We start from the raw sequence: 26,873 nt of genomic DNA, 5'->3' as shown, positions 1-26,873 counted from the left end.
GTGTCTGTTTCTTTCCAGTGCAATCAAGGTGCAAATTATGTATCTGAGTTTAGAATCAAAAGACTTTAAAAAATGAGATCCTTTTTTGTTTTACTTTGTGTAGATTCCTCCATCAGCATAAAATAATTGCAGCACACTTTGTGGTTTGTCTTCCCTTTTCTTTGATATATCTGCTTTCTTTTTAATTATTTTTTAATTGTAAGCCGCCCAGAGTTGTGGTGGAGTCAGGCGGTCTCGACACTGAGCTATTAAATCAAAATTACGCTTGTTTATTTATTTAGAGAACTAATATGGCTGCTTATCTGATGTACGTTACTCAGAATAGCTAACAACAAATAAACAAACAAATGGATGTATTCAACAAAATACAAAGCAGAGTTAAAATCGTCAAAATGCAATAACTGAGACACCACAACAAGACTCACAATACCAACCACACCTATGGGTTTAACTAACATCGCAATCCCTACCTGGTGTACAGCCAAAGAGCCTGGGATTAAATAATGACCAATTTGGTGTAGTGGTGAAGGTGTTAACCTAGAAACCAGAAGACAATGAGTTCAAGTCCCACATAAGGAATGAAAGCCAACTGGATGGCTTTGGGCCAATTACCAGGAGATGGTGAGTTCTAGTCCTGTCTTAGCCATGAAAGCCAATTGGGTGACTTTGGGCCAATCACCAGGAGAGGGTGAGTTCTAGTTCCACTTTAGGCATCAAAACCAACTGGATGACTTCGGGCCAATCACCAGGAGACGGGGAGTTCTAGTCCCACTTTAGGCATGAAAGCCAACTGGGTGACTTTGGGCCAATCACCAGGAGATGGTGAACTCTGGTTCCACCTTAGGCAGGAAAGCAGACTGGACGACTTTGAGCCAGTCACTCTTTCTCAGTCTAGTCCACCTCACAAGTTTGTTGTTGTGGAGAAGAAGTGGTGGAGGAAGCAGTATTACGAATGTTTGCTTTGCTGCCTTGATTTCCTTATAAAGGCAGGATAAACATCTAAGCAACACATAAATAAAATAAAATTTCCCTAGATGTAGTCTCAGATTTTACTTTTGATTTCCCCAGTTTGGGGCTTACCTTCATTCGGACTTCCCATCATCCCATTTGGGACTGTCTTGAAAATTGCTGTACGAGCCACTCCTTACGAGTAGAGCCACCTGGCTCTGCCAACATCTGTGGGAGGATGATGTGCTCCAGCTTTGTAAGTCAAAGAAGAAACACCGTCGGCACCAGACTTGAGGGAGTCATCCTCATTTGCAATAACATAAGATGGCGGCCTGCCAACTAGGATTGAGGAAGTAAGTGGAGAACCTTGCTCCTTGCTCCTTCCCAGGGCTGCTGCGGTCTCAATTCTGCAGGACACCCTTGGTAGGTAGAGAAGACCCATCGAAGCCCACAAGCCTTCGCCACAAGGAAAGGCGTGACTTAACCTGGCACAGCCAAACAGGTTTAGATGCGATGGGGGAAATGGAGAGCAAAGAAACCGTTTTTTTTTTCCCTTGGTCTCCAAATCAAGTCCAACTATGGGTAGTCATTGACTTACAACCCCAGCTGAGCCCAGAGCTTCTGTCATTGAGCAAGACAGTTGTTAAGTGAGTTTTGCCCCATTTTACAGCCTTTCTTTGCCACTGTTGTTAAAGGAATCACTGTAATTGTTAGTCACATGGTTGTTAAGGCTTCGCCATGGACTTTGTGTCAATGTTCCAATGAAACTCCCCATTTCATTCAGCACTCAGAAACAAAGTCCATCCAAAAAGGAATTTACTGAAGAAGTCATATCGGCACCTCTGAGAAAACCCAAATCTGAAAATTCTGGGTTGTCCTTTCCTCATTAAAAATCAAAATCCCATCCCCTGCCCCCACCAGTCCATCACATGATCCAATCAACCATCATCCCAACTGGAGACATTCCTCCAGGCACTCCTCTCCAGGTGCAGGGCGACTTGTCCTTGACTCTATGAGAAAAATGTTGTTGTGTCTAATCTTCCACCTCTCTATGAAATCCCCCCCTCCCGAATTCCCAGGCATTAAAATATGGCAGCCTCGAAATTCTAAGTAAAATATGGCTTCCAAGCCTGACACTTAGCTTGAAAGAAGGTCACAAAAGGTGGCCACGTGGCCCAGGAACACAGCAACTTGACAACTGGCATGTGTGTCGAGCTCCAGCTTGTAGCTTAACAAGAAGCCCGGACCACACCCGCCTATCTTCTGATCACCTGCCAACTGATGGAACCTGCCACACACTACAGTGGCCTGTGAGAGTGGCGCAGACCTGCATTTTGTCAACATGTGAGCAGCGGCGATACGGTTGCCTGTCAGGGATTACAGTGGACTCCAGCTGATTGATGATCAGGCAGCTGAGGTGAGGATGCTGAGACGGCACTTCCTGGATCGTGACCACTTGCTCCACGATATCGGCAACCAGATAGTGGCTACAGAAGCAGAGAAGATACTGAAAACACGTGGGGGGTGGCTCAGGGTATTTAGGAGCTCTGGGAGGTGGACGCTCCCAGCGCTGACTTTATGTGGGTTACCTTTGGTTACCTTGCTAGTATTTCCTGGGACTTGTTGATAGAGAAGGAAGCAAAGAATAAAGACATTGGACCAGATACCTGGTCTGTATTGGTTCTTTCCTGCTAATTGCCAGACTTGCTCAGGAGTAGCTGAGAATGTGTTTGCAACAGTTCTTAAGAGATTCTTCCTCAGTAAGTGGTTCAGTTCAAGGCTATCAAAACTTCAGTTCCAATGTCCAGCAAATAATTCCCTGCATGTGGATAAAGACATTTTTACAAAGCAGACAAAATTCAAACAATGATTCTGGTGGATCTGCATTCAAGGAACTCTGTACTAAATTATTGTTCCTGCTGTCAGGCCCATCCCTGAGGTTTAAAAAAAAAACCTTTGTTCCTGAGCCAGCGAAGATCCAACTTGTCTTTCTCCATCAACCATCACAGCAGTCAACTCTTGAGGTTCCTCTTCCTCTCTCCACATGAGACCCTGTGGTTAGGATCCCTTGCTGGGACAGGAAGCCACCTCAGTCTTAGTGTCCCTTCCATGCAAGAAGAGGCTTAGGCTGTTGTGCAATCAGCTGCACATCTGGATTGGCCCCCAGCAAGCAAGCTGGCTCTGAAACATGCAGGACTTACTCAAGGTTTGCTGACTCGATTCCTGATGTTCAGAGAGGCTCCTTTGCGAGCAAGGCTTTTAATGTTCTAAGAAAGGGAAGTTAACCTATTTTCCAAAGCACCAGAATGCAGGACAAGAAGCAACAGATGGAAACTAATCAAGGAAAGAAGCAACCTGAAACTAAGGAGAAATTTCCCAACAGTGAGAACAATGAATATCAGTGGGACAACTTGCCTCTAGAAGTTGTGGATGCTCCAACACTGGAGGTTTTTTTTAGAAGACATTGGACTACCATTTATCTGGCATGATACAGGATCTTTTGCCTGAGCAGGGACTTGGATTAGAAAACCTTCCATGTCCCTTCCAGCTCTCTTATTCTGTCTATCCTTCAGTCTGGAAAGTTGAAGACAGTCGAGGTGGCACTTCTAGCCAAATCAAGCTGGAGCCTTTGAGCTTTGACTCAAGGCTAATTGTAATTCTCCATCTGAGAGGGTCTGATTCATCTCCATCAAGTATCATAATTGTGACTTGGGATGCTTTCTCTGTTACCCCGTGTCAGCTATGCCTCATTCAAAACCCAAGAAAGAAATCCTTCAACTCCATTGAACTTTTACTGAGTTGGAAGTGATAGCAACAAAAGAAAGCAAAATCTGTTTCCAATTTTCTAAAGTTATTTCTATTACTAATATAACAATACAATCTTATGTACCTTTACAGAATCCCTTTTTCAGTTAGATTTTCACCCATTATCTCTAAATAGGTCCTGTTTCTCTATATCTTGCTCCAGTCCTTTGTAACTTCTTTTCCTTTCCTTCTTCCCTCTCTTCTTCTCTCTCCCCTTTTTACCCCCTTGTCTCTCTACCTCTATTTCTCTCTTCTGTACTCCCCTTTTCTGTTGCTTTCCAGTATTATACTTATTTTTTGAATTATTTTTCTTTTCTTTGGTTGTTTTTTTAAGTCTTAAATTCTCCATTCTCTTTCCCTCCCTTTCCTTTTTCTTCCCCACATAAAATTGCTTGTTTATTAAAGATGGCTTCTTCTTTGTCCCAGTCTTCTTGTTTTGCAGTCTTTTCTTGTTGTTTCTCATAGTTCCAAATCTCCATTTCTAAGAATTGAAAAACGAAGCCAAAAGAACCCTTTCCTTCTTGTGCATCTTCTTTGTACTTTTTAAGTTCCATTTTCAATTCATCCAGAAGTGGTGCCACTGTATAAATTTTTAAACAACCACCCGATTGATTTTAGTCATTCAAATATAATAACCAAGAATCCAAAGATCACCAAATAATCCAAATACATGCAAGCTGTTTCTTTTTTGCTCTTTTTTTTCACTTTCTCTTCCCGGGGTTACTATTTAGTTGCAAAGTTTCAGTTAAAATGTATCTTTTAGAAGACTTGATGAAGTTTCACTTTAGATTCTTTTTAATTCCAGGCAGTCTCCTCCCTCTTCCGGATCCTGCCCTTATTCTTTTTCTCTCCCTTTCTAATTATGAAAAAGAAAATGTTTAATGTCCAGAAATCTTTATTATCCCTTTGGCATTTTGTTTTATTTTCAGTTTAATTGCCTATTGATGTCAAAGCGGATTTTTTCAATTTCTTATTTAAGTCTCTTAGTTGTCAGTATAGGGAAGGAGAGAGAAGAAAGAAAAAGGCAAACCTTCCCCTTTTCACTTTCCTTCGCTGCTTCCAACTCTTCTTTGGGAGCGATGTTATTTTTTGTAAGTTTAAATTCCAGGGTACCTGAGTTGTTGCTTTTACAATTTAACCCAGTCAGCCAAAACTTTCACTTCTTATCTTCCTCCCGCACATTCTTTTCTGGTCGAGATCTCCTTTGTGGTGGCCATTTCTGACCACCGCTACAACCACCTTTGGGAAAGGGAGCAATGGCCAGCTGAGGAGGAGAGATGCAGCTCTCCTCAACCCTTCTGGCAGTCTCCCCCCTCTTCACCACCTCTACGGGGTGGCTTAGCCCCGAAACCAGCCAGGTCGGGGCGCTCCAGTGGCGAGCCCAGACAGAAACCGCACACGATCGCGGATTTCTGTCTGTCACCGAAGCCCTTCAAACCGGAAGTCAACATATGAATAAAATGAGGGATAAAATAGTTAGTGTAATTTAGTGAAATGTTTTGTGAATAAAATAAGTGAAATAAAATAAATGAGAAAATTGAATTAGGAAGGAACGGGAACATTTTAATTAGTTAATGTTTTATAAAATATAAGTGAAGAGGGGGGAATTAACTATGGAAAGCTTATAATTGTTCCCATAGAAGTATGATATTTAATTGAAAAGTAATGTTAAAGATGTTAAGACTTTAATGAATATTAATATTAACGATAGAATTGAATTGGAATGGAATGTTGTTTTAATTATATTATACATTTATTTATTTATTTTAAGAATACAGTGTGTATTTTAAGAATGTACCAAGCAGAATCCGAATGGAAGTTATGTATTATATTGAATGTTACAACTTTAGGGAAAAGATATAAAGGCGTCATACTCCAATCAGTAACTACAGGAGAAATTTTGTTTAATGGGAAAAGATAATAGATAATTGAAACAGGACAGACAAAAAATATAAATACAACGATTTGAATTGAGATGACATAATTAAAATAAAATTGAGAAAATTAAAAGAGGGGAGAAGCTATGCAGAAAATGTAGAATAGTAATAAGATATGGAATAGAATATAAAAATGAGCATGAACCTGAATTTGTGTCTGTACGAAGAAATGTAACCCGGGATTACGCTACTTTCATAAAAGATGTTTTATTTGTATTTTTTTTGTCTTTGTGAAAACTCAAATAAAATTTACAAAAAAAAAAGAAAGAAAGAAAGATCTGAAGCAAATAGTGGTGGGATTCATCTCCAGGGGGGATGAGTCTGCCTATCAAGATGAGGTGGACCGGTTGCTTTCGTGGTGTGGAGACAATAACTTGGTCCTCAACACCAATAAGACCAAGGAGATGATAGTGGATTATAGAAGGAACAGATCGGACCTCCAGCCCTTGCTTATCAATGGAGACCGAGTGGAGCAAGTGGCCAGTTTGAAGTTTCTGGGTGTTACCCTAAAAGAGGACCTGACCTGGGGGGCTCACATGCAGCCCTGGTCAAAAGGGCCCAGCAGAGATTATGCTACCTGAGACTTCTCAAGAAACAACAACTGAATGAAAAACTGCTGGCGACCTTCTACCGCTGCACCACAGAGAGTATCTTAACTTAAAGCACCTCTGTATGGTTTGCCAATTGCACAGGGGCAGATAGGACAGCGCTCCAGAGGGTTAACGTCATGGCCCAGAGGATCATGGGTTGCCCTCTCCCCTCTTTGGGAGAGCTTTAGAGCTCCTGCTGCCTTAAGAAAGTTCAAAACATTCTCAAAGATCCATCTCATCCTGGGAACCCCCTTTTTTTTGGAACTATTATCATCTGGCAGATGATACAGGATAATAAAAACCAGGATAAATAGGCTGAAAAACAGCTTCTATCCTAGGGCAGTAGCTCTCTTGAATTCTGCTGTATAGTGCAGTATTGGTGCAGTGTCGGGGGTTTTCGGTTCAATATGTGGAGTGTGAAGGGTGTGTGTTTGTGTTTATTTTCATGGTCATGATGTGCACTGAGGATGGTGTTTGATTTTGTTGTATGAGGTGCAATGACAATAAAGTAAACTAAATAGGCGCGAATATTACATATTGAAAGTTATCCCAAGTTCCCCCCCCACAAGACTCCAGACTGGTCATCCAATCTAAGCTGTTTATAATGTCATGTGGGGTACATCTTCAGGTGGTTTCTCACTCGTCTGGTATGCCAAGACGGTTGACCTTGGCTTAGTAGAGATAAGTCTATGCAGCTGCAGGAAAACATCCCCTCCTTTTTAGTTCACGCAGAAAACATCCTCACTCTCCAGCAACCTTCCCGTCCCAAATACCAAAATTAGCTCTCCCCCCATTTCTATGGCAGCTGACAGGAAGCAAGCAGCAAAAGATGTCAGGGAAACTTTGTGGAGGCTGGCACCTTGCCTCTATGGCCATCTCAAGGGTGAGCATCTGTAAATATCTAAAAGTGACCTTGGGCCCATCCCTCTTCCTTGTCTCTGTGCCTGCCTCAGGGTTTTGCATATCTATCCAGAAGGTCTTCCCATCCCAGATGTTGATTTTTTTCTTTCTCTTTTTATTTCAAAGCCACCAACTGAAAGTTTCCAACACCCCAGTGCGTACAGAATACAGTCATCTCAGCCCTGGAGATGTTTCAGTTTAATCATTATTATTATTGCTTTTTGTTTATAAGCACTGACTCTTGTTAGCTATTTGGTAAGGCAAAGGCTGAGGTTTACATGGCAAAGCGAGCTGCTTTCTCTTTTCCAGAAACTGCAAATGTTTTTGGCCCAGGAAAACAAATTATCTGGCAGTTCACAGTGCTTCATCGCTGGGTGTCCTACAAACCAGCAAGAACTTGGTGTTTCTGTGTGAAGACGGGCCTCATTCTGAGTACTTCGGTGAGCTCTTTCTTCATTCTTCATGAACGGCCTAGAAAAATAAAACCACAATCTATCCCAAGGGATCGGACAAAACGTGCGCCACACAGAAAAATGTTCCAGTTTTCACAAGCATCTTGTAAAATCCAGACAGAGAAGCAAATGGGGACTTCCCTCTCGCCCAGATTATTAGTTAATGGAGACGTAATTGTTCCTAATCACCCAAGCGATGAACTGGCAGGGCTTCCCAATCCCGACTGTGCCTCTTTTTCCCTATCATTACATCTCAGTCGGAAAAGTTCATGCTCTCTACTCAAGCACATGGTGACTTTTGTTGCCTCGCCATGGCAGACCCCTTGGAAGGATTCCCTCTGTTTCTCAAAAAGCCATCTGGGAGGGATTGCAACACAGAACTGAAGTCCAACTTGGAAACCAAGTTTGGTTTCTAGCCAGAAGATACCACAGGGAAGCGGGGGGGAATATGACTAGCTAGGTCCTTGGCGCTGAGAAAACAGACGTGGCTTGTGGAGGCCAGGAGATCTGGAGATGTACCAAAGTGAAGGGAAATGACACATCCCCTGAACAATTTAGCCAACCTACAGATAAGGAAGTGAGTAAACATGGAACTCCAGCTAGTCATCTCACAATGTCAGGCATGAAGGAGCTGGTCCACATATAAACCAATTTATTGGTAAACAGCCTAGGCGCAGGAATCTTCTCAACTAAAAGTCAGCACTTGCCTGGAGTTGAATAAGAGTCAACAGAATTCAAGGGAGGTTGGTCTACTTGTGGCTATGTAGGGATTCTAGGCTGATCCCTCTTTTAACTCCGCCCCCCCAAGTTCTGCCATTCCTTCTCCTATACACACAACCCTCTTATCTATTATTATGCCATCTTCCGGCTCGAAATCCTCCCCTTCCCCTCGCTCCCTTGTGTTCCCTGAACATCTTAGTTATAGCATCTGGAACCCATCCCAATTTGCTCCTGATTGAACAGCTTTAATGGGACCGGAGGAGAAAAGTATTAAATGCCTGAATGGCGAGCAATCATGCAAACTGTGGTTGAATTGAATTAGTTTTAAATGGCAAGGAAACAAAACCCAAATGTAGGTTTTGTCCTGGCCACACCTTGCTGCTTTTTTCAAGCGTGCCTCTATTTTAAGCTAGGGGGGAAGGTGTGAGAGGTAATGGCAGGAACAGGAGATAAGTCCAGCATTGGGTTGTGGATAGCGGCACACAGGATGGTAGTGAGCCCTGTGGCCCTTTCACTAACTACATCATCCATAATGAGTGATGAGGATATTGATAGCCTAGTTCTAGTAGATCACAGCCTAGTGATATACCTGACCTGCACTGAGGATGGTGGTGCTCCATATTGGACATTCAGTATCTGCACCATCCATAATGAGTGACCAGGATAACTTCTGAAGGCGAGCTGCTCCACTGGTTAATCTCACTATCAGTAAATTTCTCCTTAGTTCTAGGTTGCTTCTCTCCTTGATTAGTTTCCACCCATTTCTTCTTCTCTTGCCTTCAGGTGCTTTGGAGAATAGCTTGACTCCCTCTTCTTTGTGGCAGCCCCTGAGATATTGGAAGACTGCTAACATGTCAACCCTAGTCCTTCTTTTCATTAAAGTAAAGGTTCCCCTCAAACATCCGTGCTAGTCATTTCCTGCTCTCTGGAGCAGTGCTCATCTCCATTACAAAGCTGAAGAGCCAGCGCTGTCTGAAGACGTTTCCATGGTCATGTGGCTGGCAGGACTAAATGCCAAAGGCGCACGGAACGCTGTTCCCTTCCCACCAAAGTGGTCCCTCTTTTTTTACTTGCGTTTTTTTAATGTGCTTTCGAACTGCTAGGTTGGCAGAAGCTGGGACCAGTAATGGGAGCTCACTCCGTTATGCAGCGCTAGAGATTCGAACTGCTGAACTGCCAGATTTTCTGATCGACAAGCTCAGCGTCTTAGCCACTGAGCCACCACATCCCTTATCATTAAAGTAGTCATGCCCAATTCCTTGAACGACCGTTCTTCATATATTTTAGCCTCCATTCTCCTAATCCTCTTACAGTGGCAACGATGATTTGGTGTAACTTCCAGTCCCATAGTTTCTTCATCACAGCTTTTCCTTTCCATTTCTTTCACCTCTGAGGTCCTCCACGTAGCAAGGGACATGACACCAAGTGCCCTTCTGCTGTCTACGGCCACTCTTGATGGACGGTTTGCTTTCATTTCTCTCCCTTTGTCCACACACTTTCTTGGAGACCATCTGGGGGATGAGAAATATACCCAAAGATGCAAGCCTTGCCTGCAAGAGTGGCAGGCAGGCGATGAACTTGTCAGCCAACAGTTTCTCAAAAAGAAAAAAAGAAAAAGAAAAACAACCCTGAGTCATTTCCTCTGTAGGGCTAGAAAAAGGATCTCCTTGGAACCACAGCGGCTGTGAAATTTTCCCGGCCTCTGGGTAGGCCTGCACGCACAAACACACTGGGCACGCAGGCATATCTTCGAGATTGATTCATTTTGAAGCTGGCCCTCCCAAGCTTTCTTCGTTGGTTTTCCCATCCCCCAGTTGTATGCTGGAGCCAAGAGCTCGAGGGTGGATCTCATGTTTTGCGGAGAGACACACTCAGGTTCAAGCCACGGCCATCTCTGGTTACAAGGAAATCAGGTAATGTAGCCAAGAAAGTGTGTGCTGCAGACCCTACAGAGAAGTGGGGGGAAAGGTGGAAAAGGGGAGAAATTTTAGAGGGAACCTACCATCGGTACAAGGAACGCAATGGCTCAGTGGCTAAGATGCTGAGCTTGTCGATCAGAAAGGCTGGCAGTTCAGCGGTTCGAATCCCTAGCGCTGCGTAATGGAGTGAGCTCCCATTACTTGTCCCAGCTTCTGCCAACCTAGCAGTTTGAAAGCAGGTAAAAAATGCAAGTAGAAAAATAGGAACCACTTTGATGGGAAGGGAACAGCGTTCCGTGCACCTTCGGCGTTTAGTCCTGCCGGCCACATGACCCCGGAAAGAAGCCCAATTCTGTCCTTAATGGTTGCATGTTTCTTTGTTATCATTGTCCAGGGCAAAGCTGTTATTATTTGGAATATTGTACCATTTTTCTGTTTTTCATCTTGTCTCACAATGTTTTGAGATAGTTCCTTGGCCATGATGTCTTTCCCATTCCTTAAACTGGACCTGTCATAAGAAGTTCCTACTACATCTTCATAGGCTGTCTTTCTTCTTGGTTAATCTCTTTCCTTCTTTCAAAACTGATAATCATTCTTCCAAGAACCGATGTTTTTCACAGTAGGCATTCCAGGGAATTATCTCCTCATCTGTCCGTGTCCATGTTTTACGATACTTTCAGAGATGGATACCCAGAGTTCTTGTTCTTAAACGTCATTGTGAGAGAAACCGTCTAACTTTGGAGGTATTAGGTAGACAAGCAAAGCTGTGCAGTGTTAGATGGCATTTCTTCTCCTCCACTGCTTTTCTCTTCTCCTTTGATGCATGAAACCTAAGAATGGAGTTTAGGATTGCTGTCATTCCCACTTTTGGAGATACAGTAGATAATTCCACCAGGTAACCATACCACTAGGTTAAAACAAGTTCTTTCTTTTGTCTGTCATGAATCACTCACCTCTCAGCTTCATCGGATGTCTAGAACAGGGGTCTCCAAACTTGATGACTTTAAGACTTGTGGGACTTCAACTCGCAGAATTCTCTGGCTAGCATTCTGAGAATTCTGGGAGTTGAAGTCCAGAAGTCTTAAAGTTTGAAGACCCCTGGTCTAGAACACAATGCATGAAACCTTGTGCCACCAGACAGCTTGTAGAAAGAGTCAGCTGATCTTTGTCAAGCCTTCCTGCCCAAGTCATTTATTTATCTTTCTCAAATTGCTCCAATCTTGGCTGTCACCAGGCATGGTGGAAATTGAAGCTCTTGTTACTCAGCTTATGTTCTTTGCTGAGGATTTAAATGGCTTCCTTGAAAAAACTCCCACTTATCCTATGCCACACAGGTACACACAAAGTGTTGATTTGCGGTCCAAAGTAGCGAGGTGCCAAGGCAGAGCTAGGGATTCATTCAGGAAGACTTGAGGCTGTCTGCACAAGAGTTTCTGAAGTGAAGTCTAGGTCAATTCCCACCCCCTCTACCTTTCTCCCCATCCCATAAAACCCTGGCAGTCTTTCAGCCGTCTTCCTTTCCCAGTGAATACTAAGAGAAACACGCCCTCCCTTCCTCTCTTGAATTATATTCCGTTTCCCTCTCTCTAATTTGTAGAGCTGAAACAGCAGCGCGGAGTCTGTTGAGGCAAGTCCTGCTCTGAAATCTTCTGAGCCCATAATTGTAGAGTATTAGTGACAAAGCATCTCCATTAAGAAGCGATACACTCTGGTGGATGGCCTAACCACAAACTTTAATGGTCTGGAAGGGTTGGTGATGGTTCATCAGATGCGTTTCTTTGAAGAGGACAAATAGGTCCATCAGAAGTAGCACAAATTAGGTTATCAAAGTAGCACAAATAGGTTATCAAAGTAGCACAAATAGGTCCATCAAAGTAGCGCATCATCTCTTTCAGGGAGATCTCCAGGATTGTACACTATAAGTTTGTTTGTTTAAATTTATTGGCTGCTCAACACCTGTAGACTCTGGATGAGAGCTGTTTGAGAGTGCCATTTCCTGCTTCAGTTTTTCACAGTTATAGAGAAAACGAAGCCACTGGAATCCATAAATAAAGCTTCTTGGGGATATTACTAATATGCTGACAGGACATAAGGATTCATGGTTCCTGGAAATAGGATGGTAAGAGACATTCCAGAAGATTCCTCAAGACAGCCTCTGTGAATGAATCCTTCAGATTTGCCCCAACAGATAGGCGGGTGGGATGGATGGATGGATGGATGGATGGATGGATGGATATAAAGATACACAGAGAGATAGATACACATATAGATATAGACAGTCAACATTCAGATAGGCAGACAGACAGACACATATACACACACAAACATAAACACACATACATACATAGAGGCAGAGAGAGAGAGAGAGAGAAATGAAATTGATATAAATAGAAATAAATGAAAGGGATAATAGAGAAAGATGGATGATAAACAGAGATGAGATAGAGAGAGAGAGATACATGAAAGAAATTAGACAGATGATAGATGAATTATGTGTGTGTGTGTGTGTGTGTGTGTTTATTTACCACACACACACACACACACACACACATAAAGAGAGAAAACAGATTTTGCAGATGCTTTTCTCTAACATAAAACATTTTTGCGCATTTCTAAATCAACTTGCCTCTTTGTGCAAGCTTTGCCTTCCTACCGGGAGAAAAGAGTGGGAACCAACGGGCAGTTGCACAACATTCTGCAAAGTCCAGAGTTTTCAAAATGCCATTTTTGGGTTGCAGCATTGGTATGAAAATGCAAAATTCAACAAGTTTGAATTGAGATGTAAACTAAAACAAGACGTTTCCCCCCGCATCTCAAGTATCGGCGGAAAGGCACCGAGGCTCACTTGTTGTTTCTGCACTTGAAGCCAAAAATAGATTTTCAGACTCCTAATGCGTTTTCTGTGCCAAAGCCAGAAGCAGTTATCTACTCAAGACACTTCAAGCAGCCTTATTGCAGGCTTTTTATATTCCCTTCCTAAAGCTGAGGCCGCATTGGGTGGAAGACTTGTGTGTGATGCCCTAAGAATATCTAAAAGAGAGAGAAAACTTTCTTAAAGCTATGATTTCTACCCCCCTCCCCCCCGCCCCCAGCTAGTCACTAAAGCATAAAGTGAACTCGATAGTAAGGAAAAAGCTGGACTTCCAAATGTTCAGCCTTGATTTAATTGAACTGCTGTGGCTGGAAATCCAACGCAAGCATATCTTGAGATTCATTTCCGTAATTGAAGAAAAGCCATAAAAAAATCTCACAAGATCCAGGGAAAACTGTCAACGCCACTGCTGCAGCTGAGCCTTGAGGAGCAAAAATATCCTCAGCTCACAGTTCATGGCAGCTCCTTTGGTGAGGAAAATGGGATGATTTAACTGTGGTGCTAGAAACCTGCGGCTTCCAGAACAGTTGCTTCGGTGCAAAAGAACAAGTGCAACAACAGAAGAAGGTGGAGTTCTGCTTCTCCTCCCTTGTCCTTGTGATTCATGTTCATTGACAACTCATGAAGGCTGAGATGGAAGGCAGAGTTAAATGTGTTATCAGTTTAGAGTCATTGCACAGCCAAGCCAGCCCTTCATGAATTCTGTTTGTCCTAAAGCAATTTAACTTTGATTGTTAGTTGACGAGATTCTTGGACACTTCTATTGTTGTTCAGTCTCGAAGTCACGTCAGACTTTTTGCAATCCCTACTACACCCAATTCAGTTGACTAGGAATATCCTGAGCATGAAGCTGAAGGTTGCGGGTGGCCTGTAAGTGTTCATACAAGGAGTTCTCAACTTAGGACCGGTTGCTTAGCAATCACTCAAAATTGGAGTGACGGAGCCTCCAAAAGGGACTCGCAATTGAGCATCGAAGTTGGGATGACCTCCCACACTCACCTGAGCTCAATGTACAATGTTGTTGAGTTTTTTTTTCTTTTTGGCAGAAACCATCATTTACTTCCAGTTACTGGCAAAAAAAAAAAAAAAAACCACAATCTATTGTGAACCATAAGCTTGCTTAACAATCAGGGCATTTGTTTAAGGACTACAGATGCACTCGCTTAATTAATTAAGATATAAGGGCCTAGATTAGATCGGCAAGACCTTTCTTATCTCCCTGGGCACCTTTGAAGATTGGCATTTTAGTAATGCTCTTGGCCCTCTATATGTTTTGCCCTCCAACTCTCCCACCCAAGCGCTAGATCAAGAGTCCCGGAAGTCTCCTTTTTACTGACATGCCTTTCTAACGGGGATGTGGGTTTGGCAATGTTTTCTCTGACGGGGAAAAAAAATCTCAGGGATTTTTTCCACTACAGGATTTTTCCATGGTCCTTTTCCATTACTAAAAATGTATCAGTTCATAAAACTAATTGCTAACATAACCCCTGGATACCCATTCCATATCGGTCCATTGGAGCAGCTCGTTTTGGAATGACTGCTTCCAGGTTGTTATTGATAGGAAGTGCCTCTCCATGCGCGTTAGTAGCCATGTGTATATATTCAGCGTACTTCGTTTCCCTCTTTGGAATTCAAGCAATGAAAGCAAAAGTGGAGATGTTTGATTTACAAGCATTTTTTAATATAAAATAATTCAAAGAGAAGCTTTTAATTCTGTTAGAAGGGATACAGCATTCATAGTAATTTATTGAATTTCTTCTCTGGCAAGAATTCGGTCTGTTTTAGATGCTTATCCGCTCCATTAAACATGGTCTGTTCTCCTGGTTTTAAGCTTTGTTTCACCCCACAACGGGTGAGCTCCAGTTCTTGCTCCAGCTCCTGAAAATGCGAGTAGATCAATAGGTACCACTTTGGTGGAAAAGTAACAGCATTCTGTGTGCCTTAGTGTTTCGTCATATTGACCACATGGAAATGTCTTCAGACAATGCTGGCTCCTCCAGCCAAGAACCAGACATGAGCACCGTCAGATAAGACTGGACAGGGAAATTTTTACTTTTTAAAAAAACCAAAAGTAATAAACATCTGAATTCAGACTTTTCCAGTCCAAAATTTTACCTGAAAATTCATGCCACTGTTGGGGGTATCTGTAGTGTATGGTCAAAAAGATGGTGACAATTCAAGCAACAGACATGAAAAGTGGGAAGAAATTTGGTGTCTGTGTCTGTGACCATATCAAGAAGTCAACACATTACACTATTAATTTATTAATCACTATCAATGAGTACTTTGATTAGACTGAGTAGGAAGGATTGGCTCAATGTCACCCAGTTGGATTCCAATATTCAAGGCCAGACTAGAACCAGGGTCCTTAACCATTAAAATGTATTGCAGTATTTCTCAACCTTGATGAGTTAAAATGGCTGAACTTCAGCTCCCAGAATTCCCTAGCCAACCTGGGAACTGAATGTCTATAGAGATTCTCAGTCATCCAGGTCCTGGTTGTCTCAAAGATGCTTTCTTGAAAACCAACTGGACTTTGTTTTTTCCTTGAAGACATTTCACTTCTCATCCAAGAAGCTTCCTCAGTTTAGAACTGAAGAAGCTTCTTGGGACAATCTGGGAACTTGCATGCCCATCTCCAGGTAACCAGGTTTAAGAAACATTGCCATACATACTCTCATTTCATAAACTAACTTGGTAAAATAAACTTAATTCATCTCATTCTCACCAACTAATAGATTTCATCTGTGACAGATTGACTAGAGACAACATGGACTTTTGAAGGAATATTTTTAAAACAGTTGAATGAGAAGATTTTAAAAACATTCATATCAAATTGATTGCCCTTTAGCTATTTTAATATAAGTAACAATGCAGGCATATTAACTTGAAGCATTCATATACTCAGCCAAGATCTTCTCCATAGTTCTATGATTTGTTATATTGGTTTATAATAGAATGTTTAGATAAGTGTTTTTGCATAGTATTTTTTTAAAAAAACAAGAAAGCAAAACCCTGAAGGCTTTACAGCAGTTGAAATTATTGGATAAAACAGATAAGTTCAGCATTAGAATAGGAATCTGTAATAAAATTAGCAAACTGCCAGTAATAAATCAGTCAAGAATAAAAATTCACCCCAAACTTTTTGAAATCAACAGATTGGATCCAGATTTAAGCATATGTGGAGTCAGTATGAAAGGAATTGTGTAACTTTTTTGATCAGACTTTTCCAAAGTTCGCACATCTCTAAATAAGAGTTGGGATTAACAGGAAAAAGTCAAGTAAAAAATAGGTCCATTAGGTGGATGGGCTTGAGAACTGAATGACATTTATGGGAAGTATTTATTTTATTAGAAGTCCCCTTATCTTTTTTTTTTTTTTTTTTTTTGCTCAAATCATGCACAGTTGAACATCTCCATACTAAACAGTTGGGTTTTTTAGAATTTGGTCAATGCAAATTAATGAGAATTTGATATGTTTGATTTTGGAGAACATATCAAAATCCACACAAGAGTAAAAAGAGTTGAAGTTTAAAAAAATAAAAGCCTTAATGTGAGAAAAATCAAAAGTGACATAATCACATAGACTAGAACAATGAAAATCTATGGGTTTTTAATTTAACAGCTTACATCCCATTAATTTTGATGGAGATACCCTCATATTTGTTCATTCTACTTATGTACCACCTAATCTATTGAAGATTCCTTGCAGTTACATCACACTCAACAATGAAAATATCAACACAAGATCATCTCAAATAGTTTTAAGAGATTTGTTTATGTAGGGAGTAAGAAATGGTGGCTACCATCAAGTCAGTCACGCTCTGGTTAGCCTAACTTCAGAAGGCCATCTCCTCCTGAAGTTAGGAAGAAGATACAGTCCACAAGGCCTAATAATACAACTACTTGTAATTTCCATCTGCTTGAATGGGTGTCAAGTAGGTTGTATGCCTAGGTTGTGTACAATCTTGTGTATTGCCGACTTGGAGATTGTATGCAGGGACCTTAAGAGGATTGTTTGGATTCTCAAATTTAGCTAGGTTGCCTCCTTTACTTCATAACCTCGTGAGGGGGTCTGTCAACTTTGTAGGTATCATCTTGTACGGTAGGAATATGGAACACGTGCACCTTTGTTCTTGCTGAACTACAATTCTCCATTGGCCAATGATGACTAGGGTGCTGGGAACTATAATTCACCAACATTTGGGAGATCTCCAGATCCCACCTGCTCATATACTGTAGTAGGATTTCAGATTTGGTTGCTTAATGTTGCAAAGATTCAAAAAGAAACCCTTTGCTTTAAAAAGTGGAAAATTAAAGAACCCTAAATTTGAGAATTCTATTCAAATACACCCTTAAACTAGGTTTTACTTGGCCCCATTATGCTGAAGAACCAAACTACTCATGGTTTATACCTTAGTAGTGTGGTGAAAATCCAGATTTCTCTATTATTTCATGGCCTGCTATGCTGGATAGCCCTTCTAAGGTGTCTTCAAGGAAAGAGGACACCAGAAGAGCACAGATGGTCCAACTTGACCATCATTTCCTCCAGAAAGACGGCAACTCTGTTTCCAGAGGGAAAAACTTCCTGCAAGGCTCCTGCTTCAAAGCATGTTGTGACTAAAGGACAACTCAACCTCAGCTGAGGTCTCCGCCACCCTCTGCCATGTGTTATCCCAGCTGAATCCCTCAAATACCCTCATCGGAAACATGTCCATTTCCAATTCTGGCCAAGATCTGATAAGGCCCATTGCATCTGTTCCCCATTAGAAGCTGCAAGCTTGTTTTTCTCTTGTGTGTTTTCAGGAAGACCCCTTGCACTGGGCCATGGTACTCAGGCAAAGTCCCATCTGGTGAACATTAAAGGAACGATAACATCTCTCTTTGGGAGGGTAGAAGGGTGTGCATGTGTGTGCACATTTTTGTTTGGTTTTGGAATTGCGTTTGACTGTTACACTGATGGAAACCATGATATGTATCTCCCCCTCTCCTGCCTCCATCTTCCAACAGGCACTAGGCCAAAACAGGTTGGTAGGATGCTCATAGCTTTTAAATGTAACTCTTCCTTTTTCTTCCATTAAGGACCACCACCAACGGGACCTGAGAGGTTCTGTGCTAGGAAGGGTAGAAGGCAAGAGAAGAAGAAGGCAATTAGCAGCAAGGTTGAGGGACTTGGTGTGCACCATTGGAAGACTTGAAAGAACAAGTTGCGGACAGATTATCAAAGAGAAGATCTGCTTATCGGATTGTTAGGCATCCAAAATGACTTGATAGCATAGAATGAAAACTGGAAATTGGTACAGCAGAGAGAGACCTAACTTGGAATCTTTCATCCTGAGATGCTATTTTTTATTGGTAGGAAATATCCATTGTTTTCACATATGGTGTTTGATATCTATGAAGTGATAGGACAACAATCTATTGTGGTTCCTCAGCTTCCTTCTAGGTGATTCCATTTGTTCATGAGGTTCTCAGAGTCCAAATTATTTGCTTTTAAGATGTAATTCAGTTTCATTTTCCTCCAATATTCATACAAGTCAATTAGATGGTCTTCTCTCACATTTAGAACCTAAATCTTTGCGTGTATATTCTACTTTCAATGATGATGATGATGATGATATCCCTTCAGTTGTATCCAAACCTTGGTTAGTCCCATGGTCCAGGTCTCTCTGCATCTTCTGATTTTGCACTATTTCTTTGAGTTGTTCTTCACTCTGGCTGGTGTCAGCTTTGATGGTGTTCAGCCACCATGTTCTTTGGTGGCTTGGTTTCCTTTGACCACTAACTCTTCCAAGCATAACTGCTTTCTCCAGTGAATTCCTCCATATGACATGGCCAAAATAAGTGAGACACAGTTTTGTGATTTTCCCTTAAATAAAATGTCCCTGTAATTCAAAGACTTTGCTGCTTTAAAGTTCTGTCTTGAAGATCATACAGCTTGTTACAAATTCGGTTGGGCAAATGTATGGACTTGTTTTTTTGCACATTATGCTAACCCCAGTGTTTTAACCATGACTTTTTGAACAAGCCACAACAGTTAGAGTCCACACTGGATGTCCAGCAGATGCATTTCCTAACAGGCCAAACTCATGTTAGTTTTGTTTTGGTGGCTCACTGTGATGGAGCATCAGGTTCAGCTTGTCCAAATGCACTGACTGTGTAAGCCAGAAACCATGGTTTACAAGCCACAATTACTTAGTTCTGTATAACACACTAGGCTAAATCCAACAAGCCAGACTGGGTGGTTTAGGGAGATGTAGAAACTCAGAACAAGTTCTTCAACTACACTGAAATGCCTTCTACTTCTCTACAATTTATGATAATTATTTCCAAATTTGCATCTCCGTGGCTAATCCAGTCTATATAAATCTCTTTCAACTTTGGGGGTGGTGTGCTTTATTTCAAGGAGAAGGAATGTGTAGATGGCTGTCTTTCCCAATGAGATCCCCTCATCATCATCTAATGTTGTTGGACAACAACTGAGAAATCACACCCTTTCGATATATTTACCGGGCTCCGGTAGAAATGTTAGTTCTACCTGCAGTGTGAACATGCCAAGATGCCTGAGACTCCTATGTTTTATCTCCACACAATGAAGTATATAATGCTAATGGCAGTGTAACAAGCCATATTTCACAGCAAAAGAGAATCAAGTTGTTTTGGGGCCAAGATTTGTCTAGAATTGTTAATCAACCCCCGGAGCGGAGTCTAAAAGGCAGAAACCACCCTGGCTGTTTAGTTCTCAGATAATAAAAATGAGCCAAGCATTATAAATAAATGTAACCCTCCCTCTGAAATTCCCCCCATGACATAAACCAGGCCTCTTTTATTCCACTATTTTATTTTATTTTTTTGGCAAAGCTAAAAAATCCTCCATTGGAAGGAAAGCTACCCTTCATCCATCTTTCTTTCTTTCTTTCTTTCTTTCTTTCTTTCTTTCTTTCTTTCTTTCTTTCTTTCTTTCTTTCTTTCTTTCTTTCTTTCTTTCTTTCTTTCTTTATTCTTTCCCTCCTTCCCAGAGCTGCAATTCTTTCGTTTTAATGAGCTTTAGCATCCTCTGCTATCCATGCTAGTTAGAGCAGAGCATATAAGTTAGGGGGAAACCTAATTTTTAAGGGGTCAGAATTTAGGGCCTAGGAGGTCATTCTGTAGGAAGGAGGCAATGGCAAAGTACCTCTGAAAATCCTTGCCAAGAAAAGTGCATGGGCTTGTCCAGGCAGTCTCCAAAAATCAAACTGGATGATGATAGATAGATAGATAGATAGATAGATAGATAGATAGATAGATAGATAGATAGATAGATAGATAGATAGATAGATATAGAGAGCAAAGAGAGAGTGAGAGAGACAGGATGGATGGATGGATGGATGGATATAGAGAGCAGAGAGAGAGAGAGGATAGATAGGTAGGCAGGCAGGCAGGCAGGCAGACCAATCTATACCATCTATATATCATCATCTATTTAGACATCATTGAGTGGAAGATTGGCTGCCTGGCTGGCTGGCTGGATCATGGATGGATGATAACATCATTCCCAATTTCTTTCTTTCTTTCTTTCTTTCTTTCTTTCTTTCTTTCTTTCTTTCTTTCTTTCTTTCTTTCTTTCTTTCTTTCTTTCTTTCTTTCTTTCTCTGTCAATCACATTTTTGAACTGCCCATCTCCCATCTGTTGAGAAACACAGCTCCCAAGGTACCTGTGCAAGGTAGCCTGACCTACATTTGGAAGATCAAGGCTACCTCCGGTGATAGTCTGCTCTTGACAAAAACCCCAAGCAAATTTGGAAGGGAAGCACAGAGAATCAGAGACCTTTCCCCGTGCTCACAATAAAAGACAGGACAGTCATGCAACTTGTCACCATGGCCACACTGGGTTGTAAGTATGAAAAACGGTTCTTCAGTGCCGTTGTAATTTCAAATGGTCACTAAATGAACTGTTGTAAGTTGATGAAACCAGGTAGATATAACTAGGTAGATATTACCGTTGTAAGCTGATATAACCAGGATCATGAGTGTAAAGAAGTTTATGCCTGTACAACCTTCTTCATACCCAGGATCCTGGTTATATCAAGAGTGGAACTAACTCAGCTCTGCAGCAGGCTAATATTCTGCGCCTGAACTGGAACATTTGAAGGGGCTGTTCGTCCCAATGAACATGTGTTTTGAATCAAGGTTCTGTTTGCACATAACTCTGCATCTCCTGGTATGCAGTATTATGAAATACGAGCGTGTGTGTGTGTTATATACCCTTGCAATTTCTAGTTTTTAAGGTTTTCCCCACTTGTTTCTCCCTCTCCCCTCTTGCCTTTTTTAGCGTGTGACTGCCACCCTGTTGGCGCAGCTGGAAAAACCTGCAACCAAACCACGGGGCAATGTCCGTGCAAAGATGGTGTCACTGGCTTAACGTGCAACCGTTGTGCTAAAGGCTTTCAACAGAGTCGCTCACCTGTAGCTCCCTGCATTAGTGAGTAAGATAAGATAACCTTTATTGTCATTTTTTTTTCACTGTGAGCACACTGGCGCACATTAAAAGTGAAATTCTGTTGGCTGCTCCCAAAAGAAAGTATATATGTACCCATACGCATATATAACACCCATACATACATGCTACATACATACATACATACATACATACATCAATAACAATAACAATAGCACTTATATACCTCTTCATAGTGCTTTACAGCCCTCTCTGAGCAGTTTTTACAGAGTCAGCCTCTTGCCCCCAACAATCTGGGTCCTCATTTTACCCACCTCGGAAGGATGGAAGGCTGAGTCAACCTTGAACCAGTTAGGATCGAACTGCTGGCAGTGGGCAGACTTAGTCTGCAATGCTGCATTCTACCCACTGGGAAGGAAGGAAGGAAGGAAGGAAGGAAGGAAGGAAGGAAGGAAGGAAGGAAGGAAGGAAGGAAGGAAGGGCAATAGTAAGAGCACTTAGATTTATATACCACTTCCCAGGGCTTTACAGCCCTCTCTGAGCAGTTTTTACAGAGTCAGCCTATTGTTCCCAACAATCTGGGTCCTCATTTTACCCACCTTGGAGGGATGGAAGGCTGAGTCAACCTGGAGCTTGGTGAGATTTAATCTGCCAAATTGCAGGCAGCCAATAATCAGCAGAAGTGGCCTGCAGTACAGCACTCTTAATCACTGTGCCACCGAGGCTCATATATACCCTCATACATATATACACATATATATTAATCACTGTCCATTTTGACTACATAGCAGAAAGAGGAAACGTGAAAGTTTGATGCTATATGGAATAAAAGTGTGACCGAATCTGGATGTTCTGCTTCTGATACCACGAAGCTCCCTCCCAGAAGGCAACAAGGAGAACAGGTCATGAAAGGAATGAGTAGCATCCCAGACAATACTGTAGACCCTGCTCAAGTGTCGATTACATGCCATGTCCTGGACAGAAGGAAGGAAACTCCCAATAATCTTTTCTGCTGTCCTCACCACTCTCTGCATTGCCTTCCTATCTGAAGCAGTAATGCTTCCAAACCAGACTGTGATGCAATATGACAGGATGCTCTCAATCGTCCCTCTATAGAAAGTGGTAAGGACAGAAGTTGGAAGATGAATTTTTTAGTGCCGCTAAATATTCTGCATGCTTTTCATGCCACGTTTAGAAGGAAAAAAATTAACTCTTCTATCCTCGAAGGACCAAAAAATGTGATTTATTATTACTGATTGATTGATTTCTGAAACAAATTTAGATGGCCACTCGACACACGCATAGGAGACTTCAGGCTTTCAACATTTAAAAATCCAAAAATATGAAGCCCCCAACCCATCATGGCAACAACAACACAATCAAATCAACTACTTGATTGACTCCTTCTCCATTCATGGTCTGCTGACAAAATCACATTTTCAGGGCCTTTCAGAAAAGCTACAAATATTCTCTTCAATCGGTGTCACACAACAAATTAACTCAGTGATCGAAATAACTCATTTTCCAGACTTTCAGAATGAGCCACACATTCACCAATAATAATAAAACCCTCTCCCAAACCTAACCAAGATTGACATTAAGTGAGCATTTAAAAAAAATTAAAATAATCCTGATTAGCCTATTGACAAAATATAGCCATGGGGTCTTTAACTAGTAGGTATAAGTTCATTGTATGAATCCAGCCAATGGATTGCAAATTAGTTAAATGGAGTCCACCTGCCAAGCATCCGTTGCTGTTAAATCATTCTCTTTTAAATGTAAAAAAACAGCCTGTGGTTTATAAAATTTTGGGTTTTTTTCCCCAGAAATCCCTGTTGTCAACCCAACATCGATGGTTACCAGCACTGAGGAACCAGCGGGTAAGTAACCATTGAACTGCATATTTAAATATCTTATTCTGAGTCACTATACTTCTAAATTCTACTTTTTCAACCTCAAATTTTGATTCTTCTGTCAAGAAGAGATGTGGTCACTAAGAGTTGGTATCTCTTTGATGGCCCATAAACCAACAATGGATGAAAGTTGTCTGAAGGTTAAATCATTGCAATTGGTTGATTGAGAATCTTTGTCAACATATTGCAATGCACTTTGGAGAGGAAACCCCTGAGGTTGGCGTGGCAGGAGTTGGTACATTCCAACAATTCTTTGCCTAACTGGTTTACTCTGACTGATGAAGTTGCTTGGATGGGTAGTGAAACATCTCTCAAACTAACAACAAAAATGTTGGAATTCATTGTTGGTATGTACTTTTATGCAACAACTACAGTAGTATTCAGCCAGTAGATGGCAGTGTTTACAAGTTTGGATCTATGGTATATACTCTTTACTCTTTCGTTCTAAGTAGTGTTTCCTGTTTCTGGTTACAATTAAAACAGTTGAGCAGTAAAGCACATGGTGACTGTACTCTTTGTTTGCTCAGTGGTGCAGAAACAGAATTTCTTTAAAAAAATAGTCCAGTTGCAATGATTCAACCTTCAGAGAACTCTACCTAGATGATTGAGAATCTTCATCAACATCCATGGATGTTTTCAATGTTCTTCCCAAGTTCATACATGATCTATTACAGCTTTTTCATTACTTGTTGAAACTTTCCGTTCCTTCCATTTGTGTTTTTTTTCCTCTTCTAACTTTCTTTGTGTCACTGGTTAAGATGTTGGATGGAACCAGCCTAATTCATAACGTGCTCTAGAAAGCATTGCATAGGATGCAGGTGGTCCCAGATGTAAACTTGGTATGGAACGGAAGTAACTTGAAACTTCCCACCCTTAGGTTACTGGCAGGAATTTACACATTGAAACATTACAAAAAGAGCATTTTGGTGGGACTATGCATTGATATTTCTTTCAAGTGAAGTTTCACCAAGGACTTGGGACAATTATGCGGGCAAAGAAGTCCGCAGGCCCAAAATTGTGTGAATAATCACATTTAGATCTCACTTGTTTATGTGTGTTTTGTCAATCACATATGCTCTTTCGGGAAGCAAAGGGAAAAAAGATGCGAGAACTTAAGAAAGAACTTATGCATGTTCAATTCTGGAATTAATTTTAGAAATTCTCTTCTTTAATATTCCAAAAGAATGGAATGCATGATACAGTGAGGAACAGACACAGAATGAGGGAATGATTGTATTCTGCATACCAATGGCAAACCTATCCCTCCAAAAACAGGTCTTCGTCTATAAAATTGCACTACAGAGATGAAGTGGGGTGATGCCACTGGGTTCAGAAGAACCCAGGTTTCATAGAGATGGATGGAAAAGGCTTAGGAAGCACTCCCTTTCCAAAATTGAAAGGAGGAGAAGAGAATGCAGAGAGGATTGAAAATGTGAGAATGATAGGAAATCAGAAGAGAAGCATGGAATCTCCTCAAAGGGTAGAATAGAAGATAGGGATCGAATATCAGGTGCAAAACATCAGGTCCACATGTGAAGGTCCAGTTAAACTGATTTATTGCTACTGGTGTCTATACACTAGAATCTTCTCAACTAAGGGTTAGCACATGCTAGAAGTTAGACAAGAGTCAACAGAATTCAAAGGAGGTTGAATTTTGCTCACTTGTCACTACATAGAAATTCTAGGCTGGTCCCTCTTTTAACGCCATCTCCAGGTTCTGCCACTCCTTCCCTTGTCATGATTTAATTACAGTTTTTGCAGTCAAAAGGAATCCCACCCAGAGTTGGTATTCAGCAGGTTCTGACCCGTTCTGGAGAACCGGTAGCAGAAATCTAAAGTAGTTCAGGGAACTGGCAAATCCCACCTCTGACTGGAGATTTTACAGTATCCTTCCCCTGCCACGCCACCAAGCCACGTCTACAGAACCGGTAGTATGAAAAAATTGAATCCCACTACTGAATCCCACAATGTTTAGTTGTGGAGTGACTTAGAGCAGTGGTTGCCAACCAGTGAACCGGGGACCACTGATGGTCCACAAGAAAATTTTGGTGGTCCTCAGAGAAATGTCACCCCCAAAGCAATTAATCCAGACTGCGTGGGAACACAAGGCTGCACCGCCCACATGGCCCATGGGGACACAAGGCTTGTGTCGCTTGAATTGTGAACAACACGAGGTAGTGAGCGGAGAGGGGAAAGGGCGGAGGCGGGGAGCTTGCCCCACTCACCCCACACTCCTCCCTTGGCCACCGGGCTGCTTCTTTCTGCTTCTTTCTTCTTCTGCTTTTGGCTGCACGCAAGGAAAGCAACAAAAGTCTTGTCTTTCTCTCCCCCAAACTCCGCCAGAAATGAGTCTTGGGGACCCTGCAAGGCCTCCTGCTCCAAGAGGCTGCACCAGCAAAGACTCATTTCTGGCGGGGTTTGGGGGAGAGAAAGAAAGATTTCTGTTGCTTCTGCTGCTTTCCTTGCAGGAAGCCAAAAGTCTCTCCCCCCGCCTCCCGAGAACGGAGCTGGAGATGGTATCCTGCGATCCCAAATAAAGAATGACCAGTCATTAAGGAAACGGGGTGGGGAATTTTCCTGCAGACTTTTGGGGGGGATTTTCCCAGGGTCTCTGGTCCACGGGATTTAAAATGACGAGTTTGGTGGTTCCTGACGTCCAAAAGGTTGGCGACGCCTGACCTAGAGCACAGCTGTTGATCAGGACGGACTCCATGGTACTTCTTCACTTTGTGCACAATTTTTCAGAGCAGCCAAGGGGATTAGGAACATGACAGTGAGGTGATGAATGAATGGAGGCGAGAGAACCACGAGAAAGGTTATACAGTTTGGATGTGTGGAATTTTGCCCCTGTTTCTTTGTATTTTTTCCCCCCCTGAAAATCCACAATAAAATTGTGCCACTCTATTTTTGCCATTGAAATTGGGCCAACTTATGGGCCATAAATGACCTGCTGACTATAGATGCCCAGCCTCCTCATATTGCTGTTCTCTCAATCCATCATCCCACTCAATCAATGCTCAGCAGATGTTTTCTGCTGGTTCCCCTCCATAGACATCTGCTGAATTTTCCCAGCTAAAACTAAATCTATCACCACATTTGGCTGGAAGGATGAAAATGGCCAGGTTTTCTTCAACTCCTTTTTTTTTTTTTTTTTTGTCAATGTAAAACAATGTTTTAAATCCTCTTCATCTTTGGAAAATGACCAAAGAACTCAACAAAGCGTCCATGGATTGTTTTCTTTCTTTCAGACTTTCCTCCAAAAGAGGGGGAAAAACCCCAGTCAGCAAATTTCTTTAATACCAGGAAGCACTGAAATCCTTGGTCTCTGAAACCTGGAAGAAACAAAAACATAGAATACAGTAGCAGAGTTGGAAGGGACCT

The 26,873-nt window shown here is 41.7% G+C and overlaps 1 protein-coding gene across 2 annotated transcripts in view; it reads left to right on the top strand.

Annotated features, from left to right (window-relative positions):
- NTN3 (netrin 3) overlaps positions 1–26,873 on the top strand; it is a 108,935-nt gene that overhangs the window by 53,789 nt on the left and 28,273 nt on the right. For both annotated transcript variants that reach the window (XM_087912412.1, XM_087912413.1), the window contains exons 4-5: positions 21,454–21,603; positions 23,406–23,459. In XM_087912412.1, the coding sequence (XP_087768538.1) occupies positions 21,454–21,603; positions 23,406–23,459 (204 nt within the window). The remainder of the gene's footprint in view (positions 1–21,453; positions 21,604–23,405; positions 23,460–26,873) is intronic.

Source organism: Pseudonaja textilis, chromosome 14 (genome assembly GCF_049901715.1).
Source record: "Pseudonaja textilis isolate UNSWEBS1 chromosome 14, rPseTex1.2, whole genome shotgun sequence".
In the NCBI taxonomy this organism is placed as follows: domain Eukaryota; kingdom Metazoa; phylum Chordata; class Lepidosauria; order Squamata; family Elapidae; genus Pseudonaja; species Pseudonaja textilis.
Note: the sequence above shows the minus strand (reverse complement) of the source record. Positions and strands in the feature narration are given on the sequence as shown.